Source organism: Nilaparvata lugens, chromosome 2 (genome assembly GCF_014356525.2).
Source record: "Nilaparvata lugens isolate BPH chromosome 2, ASM1435652v1, whole genome shotgun sequence".
In the NCBI taxonomy this organism is placed as follows: domain Eukaryota; kingdom Metazoa; phylum Arthropoda; class Insecta; order Hemiptera; family Delphacidae; genus Nilaparvata; species Nilaparvata lugens.
This window is the reverse complement of record NC_052505.1, coordinates 2,655,947-2,674,133: the sequence shown is the minus strand read 5'-3', so window position 1 is coordinate 2,674,133 and position 18,187 is coordinate 2,655,947. Positions and strand designations below refer to the sequence as shown.

The window sequence follows — 18,187 nt, the reverse complement described above, 5'->3', positions numbered from 1 at the left end:
AGAAAGAAGAAAGGAAAATAATTAGAAAAATTCTAGGTCCGAGATTAACTGAGAATGGTTATAGATTACAGAAAAATAGCACAGTTGAGCAACATTCAAATATTGTAACAGACATGAGAAAAAGACGTCTAAAATTCTATGGTCATATCATGAGGCTCCCTGACCATAGAATCACAAAAAAACAGTAAAATATGTAGCTTCGCTTGCCTATGGAGGAGAATGGATTAGGAATGTTAAGAAAGATCTAGTTTTGGCATGAATTACTGATGATGAAATTAAAAATAGAAATAATTTCAAAACAAAAGTGAACAAATGGGAAATTATTCCAGAGATAAAAGCACCAAGAGTTGGCACAAGATGGAGTGAAGAAAGAAAAGCTGCATTTTCTCAGAGAATGAAAAGCTGGTGGGCGAACAAGAAAACCGCCAAGTCTAATAAAAATCGATGATCATGATTTTACTCAGCGTCTTCCACTTCGGGAGCTCTACGACTGATAATAATAATAATAATAAATTCCATTGAATTAAAAAAAAAAATGTTAAAAACCACAGATTCATTGATACTTAGAAAGACCGGTTTTGGTTATTACACCATTGTTAATCTCTGAGAAATCTCTGATAAAGTTTATCAGAGATTGACAATGGTGTAATAACCGAAACTGGTCTTTCTAAATATCAATAAATCTGTGGTTATTGACAATTTCCTAGTCTTTCTTATTCACTATGAATAACTACCACAATATCAACTTGTCAACTACACAAAAAATCTGGTGTGGCGCACTCACACAACTTTCCTTGCCGTTATGGAAATTGATCACCTGACGCCAGTGTTCTCGCGCATCTAAAGTCTACTTATGAACAAAGATCTTAGCCAGCTGGTGACAGGACAATAACGCTGGAGACATACGAGGTCTGCTTTCTCTTCATAGTGAATCATTTAATAGAATCAACAGTTGCCAACAGTTTGCAATTGGATAATCACATTTTCTCGAATTTCGAGCTTATTTTCAATTTTAGGTGAAAATGTTACAAAACATTAATTGTAGAGATTTTCATGCTGAATCTTTTCCACTTAAATTTTTTTGTTTAAATTGTATCTGAAGCCTGATAATTGGGAATCTGAAATCAAACTTTGCATACATGAGGCGGAGCTCTCAAAATTTTTACAGATATGGGACTTGTGGCAGTTGATAGAGCTTATCAATGACTATTTTAGGTATGAATTTGATCAAAATCGTTAGAGCCGTTTTTGAGAAAATCGCGAAAAACTCTTTTTTTGACAACTTTTTCGCTATTTTAGCCACCATCTTGAGTCGCATTTGATCTAAATTGTTCGTGTCGGATCCTTATAGTGAAAGGACCTTAAGTTCCAAATTTATATACAGATATATTTTACACATACAGACCAATACCCAAAAACCACTTTTTTGGACTCAGGGGACCTTGCTTGAAACGAATCGAAATTTAGAAATTGAGGTACATTAATTTTCTTCGGAAAGAAAAGGTATTGAGGATAAAGATACCTAGATAATTCGTCTCTGCTACTGCTCACCTAATATTCCTTCATATTTTTCATATTTTAGATTATTTCATTCTGAAATCAATTCCAATAATTAATTTTTCACATTAAACATTAAAACATCATACTCTTCACGTCGACATTGCCAATGTGATTGGTGTTCTTGAAATTGGAATTGCTAATAAGTGTGTGAAAGTATTAAGTGATTATGTTTCTCCCTCCATACAAGAACATTTCCTCCACTTCTTTACTCACAATAATGAATTCACAATTTTATCAATATTTTCATAATAATTCAATATTAATCATAATAAATTCCCCCTTTTAGCAATGTATGTAAGCAACTCTGTAGATCTCAACGTGTTTTCCGTGGTCTCGAATCGATTGATACTTCAAAAACTGCTATCTTTCATCTAGTTTTATACTGAAATGACAATTTTCAGACCAAAGTAATATCGTGAAGCCTACATATCTACACACTGACTGCAGAATGCTTTCGAATCACATATGACACATGAATGAATTTCATTCTTGAATGGCATCGAATGAATTAATCTTCAGCTCCAATCATCTGCAATATATTGGAATGAATCAATCTCCAGTGCCATTCATCTGCAATATTGAACAGGGATAAGAATGATTCGAGATTTGCGTGGAGAAATTTCGTATCCGTTGTTTGAATGGATCCCACCAGCTCTAATCATTTGCAATATTAAACAGAGATAAGAATGATTCTAAAGTTGCGTGGAGACATTTTGTTGTTCAAATTGATCTCCCCATCTCTAATCATCTGCAATTGGCCGCTTGAGCAGAGAAGAGACTCGCAGACATTTTGTATTCTTTCTTTGAATGGCTCCAACGAATGAATCTTCGAGTACTTGAATCGGCGGTCAATCTAGCGCGACTGAGTCATTCATTTGTCACCTTGCACACAGATTGGTTATGTTGTTTTGATCATCTCCAATCATCTGCGATTGGCCGCTTGAGCAGAGAAGAGACTCGCATACATTTTGTATTAGTTCTTTGAATGGCTTCAACGAATAAATCTTCGAGTACTTGAATCGGCGGTCAATCTAGCGCGACCGAGTCATTCATTTGTCACCTTGCACAATGATTTAAACACAGTCTTCGCTGCGAGGACGTTATCATTCTTCCACTGTTACAGACGACAGGCTGGCTCTGCATCTGAATCGAATAAATCGTCCGAAACGAAGCATTTCCTACGAGGCAGACATTCCATCCTATTTTATTCTAAATCCAGTCATGTGCTACTACTGTACATACCCAAAAACCACTTTTTTGGACTCAGGGGACCTTGCTTGAAACGAATCGAAATTTAGAAATTGAGGTACATTAATTTTCTTCGGAAAGAAAAGGTATTGAGGATAAAGATACCTAGATAATTCGTCTCTGCTACTGCTCACCTAATATTCCTTCATATTTTTCATATTTTAGATTATTTCATTCTGAAATCAATTCCAATAATTAATTTTTCACATTAAACATTAAAACATCATACTCTTCACGTCGACATTGCCAATGTGATTGGTGTTCTTGAAATTGGAATTGCTAATAAGTGTGTGAAAGTATTAAGTGATTATGTTTCTCCCTCCATACAAGAACATTTCCTCCACTTCTTTACTCACAATAATGAATTCACAATTTTATCAATATTTTCATAATAATTCAATATTAATCATAATAAATTCCCCCTTTTAGCAATGTATGTAAGCAACTCTGTAGATCTCAACGTGTTTTCCGTGGTCTCGAATCGATTGATACTTCAAAAACTGCTATCTTTCATCTAGTTTTATACTGAAATGACAATTTTCAGACCAAAGTAATATCGTGAAGCCTACATATCTACACACTGACTGCAGAATGCTTTCGAATCACATATGACACATGAATGAATTTCATTCTTGAATGGCATCGAATGAATTAATCTTCAGCTCCAATCATCTGCAATATATTGGAATGAATCAATCTCCAGTGCCATTCATCTGCAATATTGAACAGGGATAAGAATGATTCGAGATTTGCGTGGAGAAATTTCGTATCCGTTGTTTGAATGGATCCCACCAGCTCTAATCATTTGCAATATTAAACAGAGATAAGAATGATTCTAAAGTTGCGTGGAGACATTTTGTTGTTCAAATTGATCTCCCCATCTCTAATCATCTGCAATTGGCCGCTTGAGCAGAGAAGAGACTCGCAGACATTTTGTATTCTTTCTTTGAATGGCTCCAACGAATGAATCTTCGAGTACTTGAATCGGCGGTCAATCTAGCGCGACTGAGTCATTCATTTGTCACCTTGCACACAGATTGGTTATGTTGTTTTGATCATCTCCAATCATCTGCGATTGGCCGCTTGAGCAGAGAAGAGACTCGCATACATTTTGTATTAGTTCTTTGAATGGCTTCAACGAATAAATCTTCGAGTACTTGAATCGGCGGTCAATCTAGCGCGACCGAGTCATTCATTTGTCACCTTGCACAATGATTTAAACACAGTCTTCGCTGCGAGGACGTTATCATTCTTCCACTGTTACAGACGACAGGCTGGCTCTGCATCTGAATCGAATAAATCGTCCGAAACGAAGCATTTCCTACGAGGCAGACATTCCATCCTATTTTATTCTAAATCCAGTCATGTGCTACTACTGTACATACGGATAAGCGATTGCTCCTGTTATTTGAATGCTGGTTTTTTTTCAGCACCGCCAATTGATGAACATAAATAAAATTGAACTTTATATTTTTAATAAGTGGTGAAGGTAATATTGTGGTTATTATTCATACTAAATAAGAAGACTATAGTGAGGTCCACGTTATAATGACAGTGTTTCATTAGCAATAGGACTTCTATCCTTCTCTATCATTCAACAGAGCGGATAGCACTATCTCTTCCTCACTTTACTCTGTTGCTTGATCGTCTTTTATCAATGAAGAATCGATGATTATTAATTAACAAAAATTCCATCTTAATTATGAAAATTCATCATGAAATCACTGAAAAATATTATTGGTATTTTGTTTCTTGCTTAATAAATATAATATTGTTTATTCCAAATGAGAATTAACAGTTAATATCACTTCAATCAACCTGTATCAGCTACCGTCTATAGAAGGCATAACAATATTATTGGTATTTTATTTCTCGCTTGATAGAATATAACATTGTTTATTCCAAACGAGAATGAACAGTTAATATCACTTCAATCAACCTGTATCAGCTACCGTCATTGACAAGACAGACGATCGGCAACGTTTTTCTCCTATCTTCCTCCAATGCCATTGTAACGTGCTTCTTTGTAAAAAATAAAAATAAATAAATAAAAATAACTTGGACGTTATAACTATATCTATTTCATTCTATTGAATGACAATCTTTGCGGGATACGAATATTGAAAATAATTCTTAGAAGATTCAGTTAACAGGTGATAAACAAACAAAAAAGAGAGGTCATTGAGAGTTTGAATGGGGCAGAGTGAAAAATTTCATACCTCAAGCAATTTCCATCAGAGAGTTCCGGTTTGTTGAGAAAAAACACATGACACCACTATTCTTGAGAATACATGATAGATTAATGAGAATACATGATAGATTAATGAGAATACATGATATATTAATGAGAATACATGATAGATTAATGAGAATACATGATAGATTAATGAGAATACATGATAGATTAATGAGAATACATGATAGATTAATGAGAATACATGATAGATTAATGAGAATACATGATAGATTAATGAGAATACATGATAGATTAATGAGAATACATGATAGATTAATGAGAATACATGATAGATTAATGAGAATACATGATAGATTAATGAGAATGCATGATAGATTAATGAGAATACATGATAGATTAATGAGAATACATGATAGATTAATGAGAATACATGATAGATTAATGAGAATACATGATAGATTAATGAGAATACATGATAGATTAATGAGAATGCATGATAGATTAGGAGTAAAAGTAGTTGATAATTTTGTATGGTGACACAGAGGAAAAATCAATGCACTTTCCAAACCTCAAGCAATTTTCAACTATATTAAATACCGATCCATTTAACAGGTGATGAACAAACAAAAATAATGATTGATTGTTCTGAATGAGGAAAGAGTGTAACATGTGATGCGTTTTCCAAACCTAAACCAATTTTGAACTCTATTAATAACAGATTCTTCTAACACGTTATAAACAAACGAAAAAAGAGAAGTAATAATTGAGAATTTTGAATGGGAACAGAGTGGAAAATGTGATGCGTTTTCCAACCAATTTCCATTAGTGAATTCTGGTTTGTTGAGAGAGGAAACACGACATATTCTTGAAAATACTTGGAGCAATCAATTTCGATCGGAATTCTTTGCGGGAGACACGAATATTAAAATTCTTGCGAGTGTTTGTTTAGTGCAAGAGAAGGTCTGTGTCATTGGTCAACAGCCGGAATCCAAGCTCGAATGAACAATGAACAATGTCAACAATGAACAATGAACAATGTCAACTCACCAGCATGAGTTTTTCGAATTCCTCTTCGATGACCGTCCCGTTGTAGTATCGATTAAACGAGAACTGAGGTGGCAGATAGAAGCCGCGTCGACACATGCATTGGTAACTGCCTCGTCGAAATCCCAGGCCTGGGATTGGTACACACTGCAACAAATCAATAATATCGATTCAATAAAATATCGATTATATTTATATAAAAGAAATGAATATCGATGATATTAATATCGATTGAATGAATTAATATCTATTAATTAGATATCGATGACAATTGTATCGATTAAAGTAAATTTGATCAAATGATAGCTGGCTGATAGCTGGACAATGATGAATGGAATGTTGAGAGATGTAAATGAGGCTTGTGAGAGGTATGGAATGAGGATAAACGTCGGGAAGACAAAGTGCATGAGAATTGGTGCAGGGAAAGCAAGAATGAGGAATGCTGTACTGGAGGGTGAACAGTTGGAACAGGTATCATCTTTCAAGTATTTAGGAAGCATAATGGAAGAGGATATGAAATGCAACAAAGAAATCAAAGTAAGAATTGCTATTGCAAAAACAGCATTTAATAAGAAAAAGAGAATTCTTTGTAGCCAACTGGACAAGACACTGAGGAAAAGGCTAATAAAGTGCTATGTTTGGAGTGTGGCACTGTATGGTGAAGAAACTTGGACGCTGAGAAAGGAGAATAAGAGGAGGCTTGAGGCATTGGAAATGTGGATATGGAGGAGGATGCAGGGGATCAGTTGGAGGGATAAAGTTACAAACGAGGAGGTGTTAAGGAGGGTTGGGGAAAGAAGGAGTCTGCTGGATGTGATAAAGGGAAGAAAGAGGAGATGGCTGGGACATTGGATGAGACGGCAATGCTTGTTGGTGGATGCCATGGAGGGGACCTTTCAGGGAAGGAGAGGAAGAGGGAGAAGCTGCTGCCATATAGAAAACTACAGACTGATTAAATGAAGATCGATTGAATTGATATCGATAACATTTATATTGGTATGTCACACTATCCAATGCATTTGTACATATTTGTGGAATGGAATGGGTTCAATCAATCATCATCATCATCATCATCATCCGTGGCGCTACAACCCGCTACAGGTCTTGACCTCCTCCAGTATTCGCCTCCATTCGTCTCTGTCTTCCGCCCTCGCATTCCAACCTCTGGCTCCACTTAAGTCATTTCTCCGTTTCCCAAAGCCTGTCTGTTTCCGTTTTTTAATCGTTAAATCCTGTCCAATCCGAGGCTCATTCAATCAATAGTCAACACAAATTGTTGGAGAATTACTATCTCATCTATACTATAATAGAGGAAAGAACTGGCTCATGCACTCACGGGATAGGAAAATTATGTTTGACGCATCATCACGTCTGAACCACTGGACTGATTACCTTGAAATTTAGCATATTATTAATTAACCGAGGATGGTTCTAGGCCTATTTCAAACTCTTCAAAATTACGTAAATTTTTCAGTTTGTCAAGTTCAAAAATGGACCCTTGCGGAGCACGGGTTACGTGTTACTTATGAATATTGATAAAGTTGAATAGGATTAAGATAGGCTTCATTACTATATCAACATTCAATCAATAAATTATTCCATACACATTCCAACACAAACTGAAACAAAATATTTTTTCCTACATTTAACTTGAAAAGTGACCATTCCTGCACTGATTACAGAACGCAAAGAATCACATTTATTGACTTTTGATAAAACGAACATAATTCTTTAAAACGATGGGGGAAATACTAACAGGCACAGCCCAAAACTGTTTCTTCCCCGAATTCTGATTTATACACTATAAATAGTCCAGAAAGTAGGTTATGTTCCATACACTTGAATTCAGGTTCAATTTTCTGTTCAAACATTTGAAAACAAAAAATTTATAATTCAGATTATACAAAACCAAATTGAATAACAAAATAACACTCACTAATCTCGTGAAATTGTCAAATAATGATCAACTTTGAAAATTATGATATTCTCTAGTTTAGGAGGATTATCATGTCATGTCAACAAATCATATTATGTTGATCAAATCGATAAAATTGTCTAGTTATATGGAATTATAGAGAAAATATTGGATACTCTTATAGTTATTGGATACTCTTTATAGAAAAAAAATCAAATTAACCACTTCAAGGAACAAAGTGAATGAACTGTTGAATTCATCACTACATCTTTCAAACGTGGGTTGAGGAAAAAGGTTGTTTGTCTATATATATAAAAGCGAAATGGCACTCACTCACTGACTGACTGACTAACTCACTCACTCACTCGCATAACTAAAAATCTACCGGACCAAAAACGTTCAAATTTGGTAGGTATGTTCAGTTGGCCCTTTAGAGGCGCACTAAGAAATCTTTTGGCAATATTTTAACTCTAAGGTTTGTTTTTAAGGGTTTGAAGTTCGTCTTTTAGCATGTATATTCTTCTTCTACCAATCTCTTAATTATAATTGAAATTTCCATATCATATGTTATTATAGAACTATAATCTAGATAGAGTACCTCTTCGAAACAGTTGTCAACTAGCAACTAAATTAATAATTTTGTCAGGTTGGCATTAAGTTGAGTTGACTTTGTTAGGTTGGCACCAAGTTGAAGATTTAAATGCATTTATCGCGGAAAAATTGATTGGGCACAGCTACTTCAATCCTGGGAATATTATATTACTAGGAGTCAGGCTCGCTTTGCTCGCCATATCCGTTTAGCCAGCCGTTTAATCTGGACCCCCAACTGGATTGTCCTAATTTATGATAAAAGTGCCCAAATGAAAAATGCAGGCGAGCGAAGCGAGATCTCATTCTTGGACGATCCAGTCGGGGGTCCAGGGGGCGGAGCCCCTGGCTAGACGGATATGGCGAGCGAAGCGAGCCTGACGGCTAGTGACTTATATAATGAGGGTATCCCTCCATCAGAATGAATTGGTGACCTCGGCTACGTTCCTTTCAGGAAGAAAATTATCTACACTCAAGTCCGCAGAGGTGAAATAACTAAGTAAGATTTAATTTCTGCTAACTCCCTGGAGTAGACACATCTTCTCGGCTACATTTTGGAAATCGATTTGTTCAGTAGAGTCAGCTGAATAATTCATGATTCACAAGGAACCAGCATTCTAACAGAACTTTATTCGCTTTGTATCCAATTCCAGACTAATGTCCTATTGGTATAGCCAGCTGGTTCGACTGGATATTTGCCAAAAATTGTGGATATATTCGGTTAGTTACTACTGAGATCCATTTCCGAGTTCGGATATCCTCTACTTTTATTGCCAGGGAATCGCATAACAAATATATCTTCACTAGGCAGTATCTTTTGAGCTGATTCCCACGATGGGAAATAATAAGTCATTTTTGATTTTGTTATTTGCTTGTGCTTTTTTACTTGCCTTGCCCTATTACCATAGGTGAGGAAAGTATTGCTTTCCGAAAAAAATTAAGGTACCCCAATTTCTAAATTTCTATACGTTTCAAGGTCCCCTGAGTCCAAAAAACTGGTTTTTTGGGTATTGGTCTGTATGTGTGTGTGTGTGTGTGTATGAGTGTATGTGCGTCTGTGTACACGATATCTCATCTCCCAATTAACGGAATAACTTGAAATTTGGAACTTAAGGTCCTCTCACTATAAGAATCCGACATGAACAATTTCGATCAAATGCAATTCAAGATGGCGGCTAAAATGGCGAAAGTGTTGTCAATAACAGGGTTTTCCGTGATTTTCTCGGAAACGGCTCCAACGATTTTGATCAAATCCATACCTAAAATAGTCATCGATGAGCTCTATCAACTGCCACAAGTCCCATATCTGTAAAAATTTCAGGAGCTCCGCCCCATCAATGCAGATAGATTCCCAATTATCAGGCTTCAGATACAATTGAAAAAAGAAATCAAGTGGAGTAGATTGTTCATGAAAATCTCTACAATTAATGTTCAGTAACATATTCACCTAAAATTGAAAATAAGCTTTAAATTCGAGAAAATGTGATTATTCAATTGCAAATTATCGTTGATTCTATTAAATCATCCACTATGAAGAGATAGCAGACCTCATGTGTGTCTCCAGCGTTATTGCCCTGTCACCAGCTGGCTCAAATCTTTGAATAGTAGACTTGAGATGCGCGGGAACACTAGCGTCAGGTGATCAATTCTCATAATGGCAAGGAAAGTTGTGTGAGTGCGCCACACCAGATTTTTGATTTTGTTATTTGCTTGTGCTTTTTTCAGAATGAAATCTGTAATTCATTTTTACATCTTTAGGATAAAGGCTCATGATATTGTATGATACTATTGGTTAGGAATATTATATATTTTTAATTCATGATCATCTTATCTCTACACTATACAACAGTGACCATTGCGTAATGGCGACCAGTGAAGAAAGCATGTTAACAGAATGCCGGCAGTAAAGATTTCCCTTGAAAATTCTAAACCACCACCAAACAGGGAATAGTTATTTGTGCAACTAGTGCGCAAAGTGACAGTTCGCTGCACCAAAAGAAACGTTTACGGAATGGTTTCTTGAGTGCAGCAGAGGAACTTTGCGCACGTATTTCACATTAATTTTTCCCTACAGTTACCATTGAATGTGAGAAGTGGTTGATTATGGGTAAAATGATGGCTGGAATCCATCAAATGTTTGTCTGTATAATTTTGTTATTTAATAACAACTCTAATTTATTTTGAACTTGATAATCCAATTGAAAATTAATAATCGATAATTTATTAAAATAAAAAGTTAAATTAATCCAATTAATTCGTAAATTTAAATAATTTTGAGTGAATCTTAATTTCTAAATAATTTTCAACCAATCGATTTATGAATGAAAAAAATATTATTTGAAATAATGAATAATTAATAATATTCAAAATGTATAATTTAATGAGTTCTCATTTTTATTTATTTGAAAATCAGAAAAATTATAGATAGAACAAATAATTCGCATTAAGAATACACGCTAACAATGTCAACAGGTGATTGGGATAGCTGCAAGATAGTATGCAAAGTATTAAGTGTACGCAAAGTATTACTTTGCGCACTAGAGCGGATAATAAATAACGAGTGAAGCTCGGTGCCCCGATTTTGTTTATATTCATTATAGTGAAGTCCACGTTATAATGGCAGTGTTTGATTAGCGATGGTATTAATATCCTTCCTTGCCTATCATTCAATAAAGTGGATAGCACAATCTCTTTCTCGCTTTGCTCTGTTGCCAGGTTATGAATTTCATCTTTATTCCTGAATGAAAAAGATTGAACATAATTCGCAACGAATTTCGTAGGGTTCATTCCTAATGTTGAAGGTGAAGTTGAAATTTCAATTGAAATTTATTCTTCCAAAAATACATTACAATATATAACTGAGAATAGTGGAAAAATATTGCTTTTAATAACCCCTATCCCTGAGTTAATACATAGTCTCAACAAATCTGAATAAAATTGTTGAATAAATAAAAAATTGTAATGGAGTTTATAGGATTTTTCAAAAGCGAATTAGGATTCCATGGGAGATTTGATGAATTTTATTGTCATTCTTGAATGAAAATGATTGGATGAAAGAAAATTCGCAATGTTTAGTCATTCAGTTATTCCATTGACAATCAAAATGCATAATTAAAATATCCTATTATATTAAGTGAGCAATTTCTGTATTCATATATCTGATTATTCACATATCTGGTTATTTCCATATCTAGCTATTTTTATATCTGTTTATTTATGTTTTACGGATCTCGAAAACGGCTCCATCAATGTTTACGAAATTTTGAACATAGTAGGATCATGATATAAAGATTCGATTGCACTAGGTCTCATTCTTTGGAAAACTCGCTGAACGACATTAATAGGATAATTCATCCTTGGAAAACAGATGATGATTTCGTCGTCCCTCGATAACATAAGATGCGTGTGCCTGCGTGGGAGAGAGACAGAACTATTCCCAGCTGTTTAATCATAATCAATAAGCGATAAATTCCATATAACTAGACAATTTTATCGATTTGATCAACATAATCTGATTTGTTGACATGACATGATAATCCTCCTAAACTAGAGAATATCATAATTTCCAAAGTTGATCATTATTTGACAATTTCACGTGATTAGTGAGTGTTATTTTGTTATTGAATTTGGTTTGTGTATTATCTAAATTATAATTTTTTTGTTTTCAAATGTTTGAACAGAAAATTGAACCTGACTTCAAGTGTATGGAACATAATCTACTTTCTGGACTATTTATAGTGTATAAATCAGAATTCGGGGAAGAAACAGTTTTTGGCTGTGCCTGTTAGTACTTCCCCAATCATATAAAAGAATTGTGTTTGGTTTATCAAAAGTCAATAAATAAGTAACGAGCGAAGTTCGGTTCCCCGATTTTGTTTATATCTATTATAACATGGTCGATGATGAACAATGTATTGGTTTTCTCTGCTCGAAGGTTTTTCAAGTATATTTGAAGTTGTGTGTATATTTTTGGCTTCAAAATTTTCTGAAATAACTTAATTTATTCAAAGTGCGGTGATATTAAGTGCAAAATTTGACTATAATTTGGTATTTTAATCATTCTAAATTCAAAATTTCTAGCTAATTTATATTCTTGGACAGAACTTTTGAACTTTAAATTTCCTCAGCAAGAACCTATTTTTTCGGACACTTCATTATTTATCAAAATTTGGGAACAGAATAGTTTTGGGCTATGCCTGTTGTTCTATCCCGATCATATTCATATGATTTGTAATTATATCAACGAATAAATAAATAAATATGTTGCTGGTGACCCCGATATTATAATAGGATTGGGGGAAGACAACAAGCATAGCCCAAAACTGTCTTCTCCCCAATTTTTACAAATAAAATTTTCAAAAAAGAATGAGGTTGAGATTTTAGGGTTCATTCATAGGGTGGGGCAAATCATGTGGTGAGAGGTGGCGTCTAGAGAGCTCCAAATTACGGAGATCTCTCCGAATGAGACAACGCTGAATAGAAAAAGGTTTGCTGATCTCACTCGGCCGGTCCAATCGCTGAATGAAGAGCTACAGGCCAGGGTTTAATGGAGAAGCGACTACAGTAAAAGGCCACTGCTGTGAGCTCTTCAGGCCAACACATCAATCCCCTGCTCAGACAGTGCGGTGAAGTCTACACCGGCCACTCACGTTTTTTCCTAAACCACTCGCTAGAACTTTTCCTCCACATCAACACTTATAAATCACCGGTTTGTGACCCCGTTCAAGTATTGATGACGTCTTCATTTTCATCAACACTTACAAATCACAAACAAGAAAAATCTTTAGTTTTTTCGAGAGCCATCTACCATAGTGCCACTATCATATAATGGCACTATTTGATTGGCAGTGGTGTTGCTATCCTTGTCTACCATTCGACAAATCAGATAGGGGTAACCTTTTCTAGAACAAAACGTTGCTAGATCGTTCTCCAACAATTTACAAGTATTGTTATTAACATAATATCCAATATTATCCATAAAAATGTATTAACAAATCATTGGAGAATATTATTCATTGTCGAATAGAATATAATATTGTTAGTGAGCTTTGATTGTAACCTTTGCCAAAAACAAAACGTTGCTAGATCGTTCTACAACAATGTAGAAGTATTGTTTATGAACCTAATATTTAAGGATATGTTTATTAATTTATGATTCGTATCTAAGGATATGTATTATCAAATAATTGGGAAATATTATTTATTGTCGAATAGAATATAATATTGTTCAATTCAATCAAGAATGAACTCAAATCAGATGAATACTGCGGTATCAGCAGTATCCTTCAATGAAGGCAATGGCAAGGCAGAGAATCGGCTGTTCTACTGAACACTTATAAATCATTGAATTATGACCTCCAACTACTTTATACCCGGTAGCAGCTATCATTTATTGCAGTGACAAGATGAATAATCGGCAACACTGTTCTTATATCTTTCTCCACAGCCATTATAACTATAAACTCTCATTATCATCATCAACTCTTATGGATCAATGAGTTGTGACATCCAACTTCTCCATTCAGGTAATGATGACGTCTTCATTTCCACATCATCGACAAAATTCCAAAAAAAAACATTTTCCAAGGATGGCTCAAGGACTAGAGCTCAATTCTGTCAGCTAGTGTATAAAACTTAAAATGAACCACATTTTACCAAGCGAAACTTGATGTTGATTTGATCGAAACTGTATTTGGAAAGTACACGAAAATTGCTTCAATTTTGACAACTAGGCAACAAGTTAGCAAATTCAATAATGTCTTGGTCAATTCCCACACTGGGAACTCAGAGTTCAACTCAAACTGAGAATCAAAGTTCTTTTTAGTTCAAATAAGTTGAGAAGGAGACAAGAAAGAACAACTACAATGATACCTACTAATAATTAGTACTACTAATATTAATCATTAATATTCACCTTAATACAGAAAAGTTTGTTACGAGTATTGATTACATCAGATATATAAAAAAATGTGAAAAACTTGTCACCGGTATCAGATATCTTCTATGAAGGCAGTGGCAAGGCAGAGAATCAGCAACGCTGTTGTACAATCTTTCTCCACTGCCATTATAACGTTAGCCTCCCCTTGCTTTTTCTTTGATTGCCTATTGTTGGTAATATATTTGACATCATTCTGGAAATGGAGTATTAAACTAGAAAACGGTCAATCAGATCCATGTTGAACATGGAAATGGGGGTGGTTCCTCATATAAACTTTGATTTATGGTTGGAATTTTAATATATTTGACATCTAGGAATGAAGTATCAAACTAGGAAACAGTCAATCAGATCCATTTTTACTTCCCTTGCCCTATTAACATAGGTAAGGAAAGTATTGCTTTCCGAAAAAAATTAAGGTACCCCAATTTCTAAATTTCTATACGTTTCAAGGTCCCCTGAGTCCAAAAAACTGGTTTTTGGGTATAGGTCTGTGTGTGTGTGTGTGTGTGTGTGTGTGTGTGTGTGTGTGTGTGTGTGTATGAGTGTATGTGCGTCTGTGTACACGATATCTCATCTCCCAATCAACGGAATGACTTGAAGTTTGGAACTTAAGGTCCTTCCCCTATAAGGATCCGACACGAACAATTTCGATCAAATGCAATATAAGATGACGGCTAAAATGGCGAAAATGTTGTCAAAAACATGGTTTTTCGCGATTTTTTCGAAAACGGCTCTAACGATTTTGATCAAATTTATACCTAAGAAAGTCATTGATAAGCTCTATCAACTGCCACTAATCACATACCTGTAAAAATCTCAGGAGCTCCGTCCCAACTATGCAAAGTTTGATTTTAGATTCCCAATTATCAGGCTCCAGATACAATTTGAACAAAAAAATTCAAGTGGTAAAGATTCAGCATGGAAATCTCTACAATTCATGCTCAGTAACATTTCATCCTAAAATTGAAAATAAGCTCGAAATTCGAGAAAATATGATTGTTCAATTGCAAACTGTTGGCAAATGTTGATTCTATTAAATGATTCACTATGAAGAGATAGCAGACCTCGTATGTCTCCAGCGTTATTGTCCTGTCACCACCTGACTCAATCTTTGAATAGTAGACTTGAGATGCGCGGGAGCACTAGCGTCAGAAGATCAATTTTCATAACGGCAAGGAAAGTTGTGTGCGTGCGCCACACCAGATTTTGAACATAGATATATGAAGGTTGCTCCTCATATAAACTTTCATTTATGGTTGGAATTTTAATATATTTGACATCTGGAAATCAAGTATCAAACTAGGAAACAATCAATCAGATCCATATTAAACATAGATATGGGAGAAGTTCCTCATTCAAACTTGCATTTATGGTTAGGATTTTTATCGTTATGAAATGGAGTTACGAAACTCATCAATTAGAACACTCTCCTTTCTGCAGCGGACATCGCTTTTGCCAAATCTCAACAAAGCAGTATTTTAGACAGGATTACGATAATATGGAAACCCATTGAATGATTGGACGATGTCAATGCAGAAGAAAGAGATAGATATACAGAAAAAGCGGCCATCTATTGGCTAGGTCAATGCAATACAAAAAGAGAGAAAGCGTGCATCAATGGAATAAAAAGAGAGATGAAGCGACAATCCATTGGCTAGGTCAAATGCTGTAACTCAACCCAATTGGTTCGTATGTATCCTTTTTGTGAATACTGGGACAAAGAGATGAAACGCATTGAAGCAGATGGAGAGCTGGAAACATACGATTCCACATTGATCTTCCGAGTCGACAAAAGATGAGCTCTGGAAAAAGCCCTTTGTTAAACTCACTCCCATTTGCAACAAGCCCAAGCCCCGAAAGCCCCTGTCCACTACAAATGGCTTAGGCAACGATACTCATAACCTCCCCAATCCAAAATAATCTGCTCTCCAGATTAGAGCCCTATCTTTGTGTCTTTTTCGAATGGCACTCATGAAATAAAACTGGTTCTAGTCTGTCCACAGAGCAGACTAATTGGAGATTTTCATTGACTACCCTATTTACGAATCAGGGCCCATGAAGCTACTAATTGCAGGAACCAGCGGGTTCTAATCTATTTATTCTCACTATAACTATAAAGTCTATCGTTTCTCTATAGCTCTAGTGAGAATGAATAGATGAATAGATGTCAAGGTAATCTATCTCAATTTTCTAGTATCCTGTATTACAATTTTCTAGCGTTACTTGAATTGCAGCTGAAATTGAATTTATTCAATCTTGTAGAATTTTTCATTCCAGGACCAGTGTTGACTTAGTTTTAGCACAGAGAAACAATAGCGTGAGTAAATATCTCATGGTATAGGGCGTTTATGTCGCAACTTTTACTGTTATCCCAAGCCGATAGTTCACGTAGTTCTTTCCCATGCAGCTGTGTGACGCTGGTAGTCTCTCAAATTGTGTCGTTCATACACTCTCACTCCAACAAAACAGTAGAAATTGACAATAATCGAACGTAATCGGCTTGAGATAACAGTAAAAGTTGCGACATAAATTCCCTATACCATGGGATATCTACATACCCTATTGTTTCTCTATGGTATCACAGACTTCCCTGTTGGGCGGGTTGCATACTTTTCCCCTTTTTGAGATAAAAACAGGAAAAAAGATGAATAAAAACATACCTGTGTATAGGACGTTTATGTTCCAAATTTAAAGCTCATTTTTCGTTAACTCAAGCCGATTATTGTCGAATACTGTCTATTATTAGTGTTTTGGCCGAGTGAGAGAGTAAGAAAGGCACAGTATGAGAGACTATCAGCGTAACATAGCTTCACCAAAAAAACTACGTCGATTATCGGCCTTAGTCAACATTGAAAATTGAAACATTAATGCCTTAAACCATGGAATATATTCTTACTCAAGTACATAGTGGAGCAGTGTTGCCGAATCTCTGCCTTGCTACTGTCTTCTGTAGAAGAAAGCTGATACTAATATAGGCCTATATCTGAAGTAATATTAACTGGTCATTGTTGTTGGAAATTATCAATTATATTTCATTTAAAAATTCGACTGAGTCATTGTCAATATTGTAGAACCGTTCCATAATTGAATAAAAACACACATATTTTGTCAAATTCTACTCTGTTTTATTCAGTACACGACCATGGTTTCGTGACCACACCTGTCACATTTTCTAGTTGACTGAAGTTGAATTGTCAATATTGTCAAAATTGACAACTCGTCAATTTTCAGTTGACATTTACAGTCAACTTGAAAATGTGAACGGTGTGGTCACAAAACCATGGTCTTGTACAGAATAAAACTGTGTAGAATTTGAAAACATATGTGTGTTTCCATTCAATTATATTTTTTTCCTACAGTTACGTTGAAAAGTGGCCATTGCTGCACTGATTACAGAACGCAAAGAATCACTTTTCCGCCCTAGTGCGGGAAAAATTTTTCTGCACTCCAGATTTGCAACATAGCAACGAAAAATACTTAGTAGGTTATATGGAGCAAACAGTGCAGCAAAATCAAAATGAAGTTGGTAACAGTGACTGCTGTGGCTGCTATAGTGAGCAGAGGTGCAACCAAGCACAACGCGCTAATTATTATTCATTATATATTATAACCAAGGACAACGAGGACTTTAGGATTTTAGGATTAGGTTTTTATCAATAATAAAATTACACAGAAAAACATTTGATGCATTCAGGCA

General features: G+C 35.2%; 1 protein-coding gene across 1 annotated transcript in view; it reads right to left on the bottom strand.

The window, feature by feature from the left end:
* Positions 1-18,187, bottom strand: part of LOC111053690 (probable G-protein coupled receptor CG31760) — a 463,503-nt gene that overhangs the window by 211,711 nt on the left and 233,605 nt on the right. Inside the window, 1 exon segment of the mRNA XM_039419962.1 lies at positions 6,053-6,196. Within this exon segment, the coding sequence (XP_039275896.1) occupies positions 6,053-6,196 (144 nt within the window).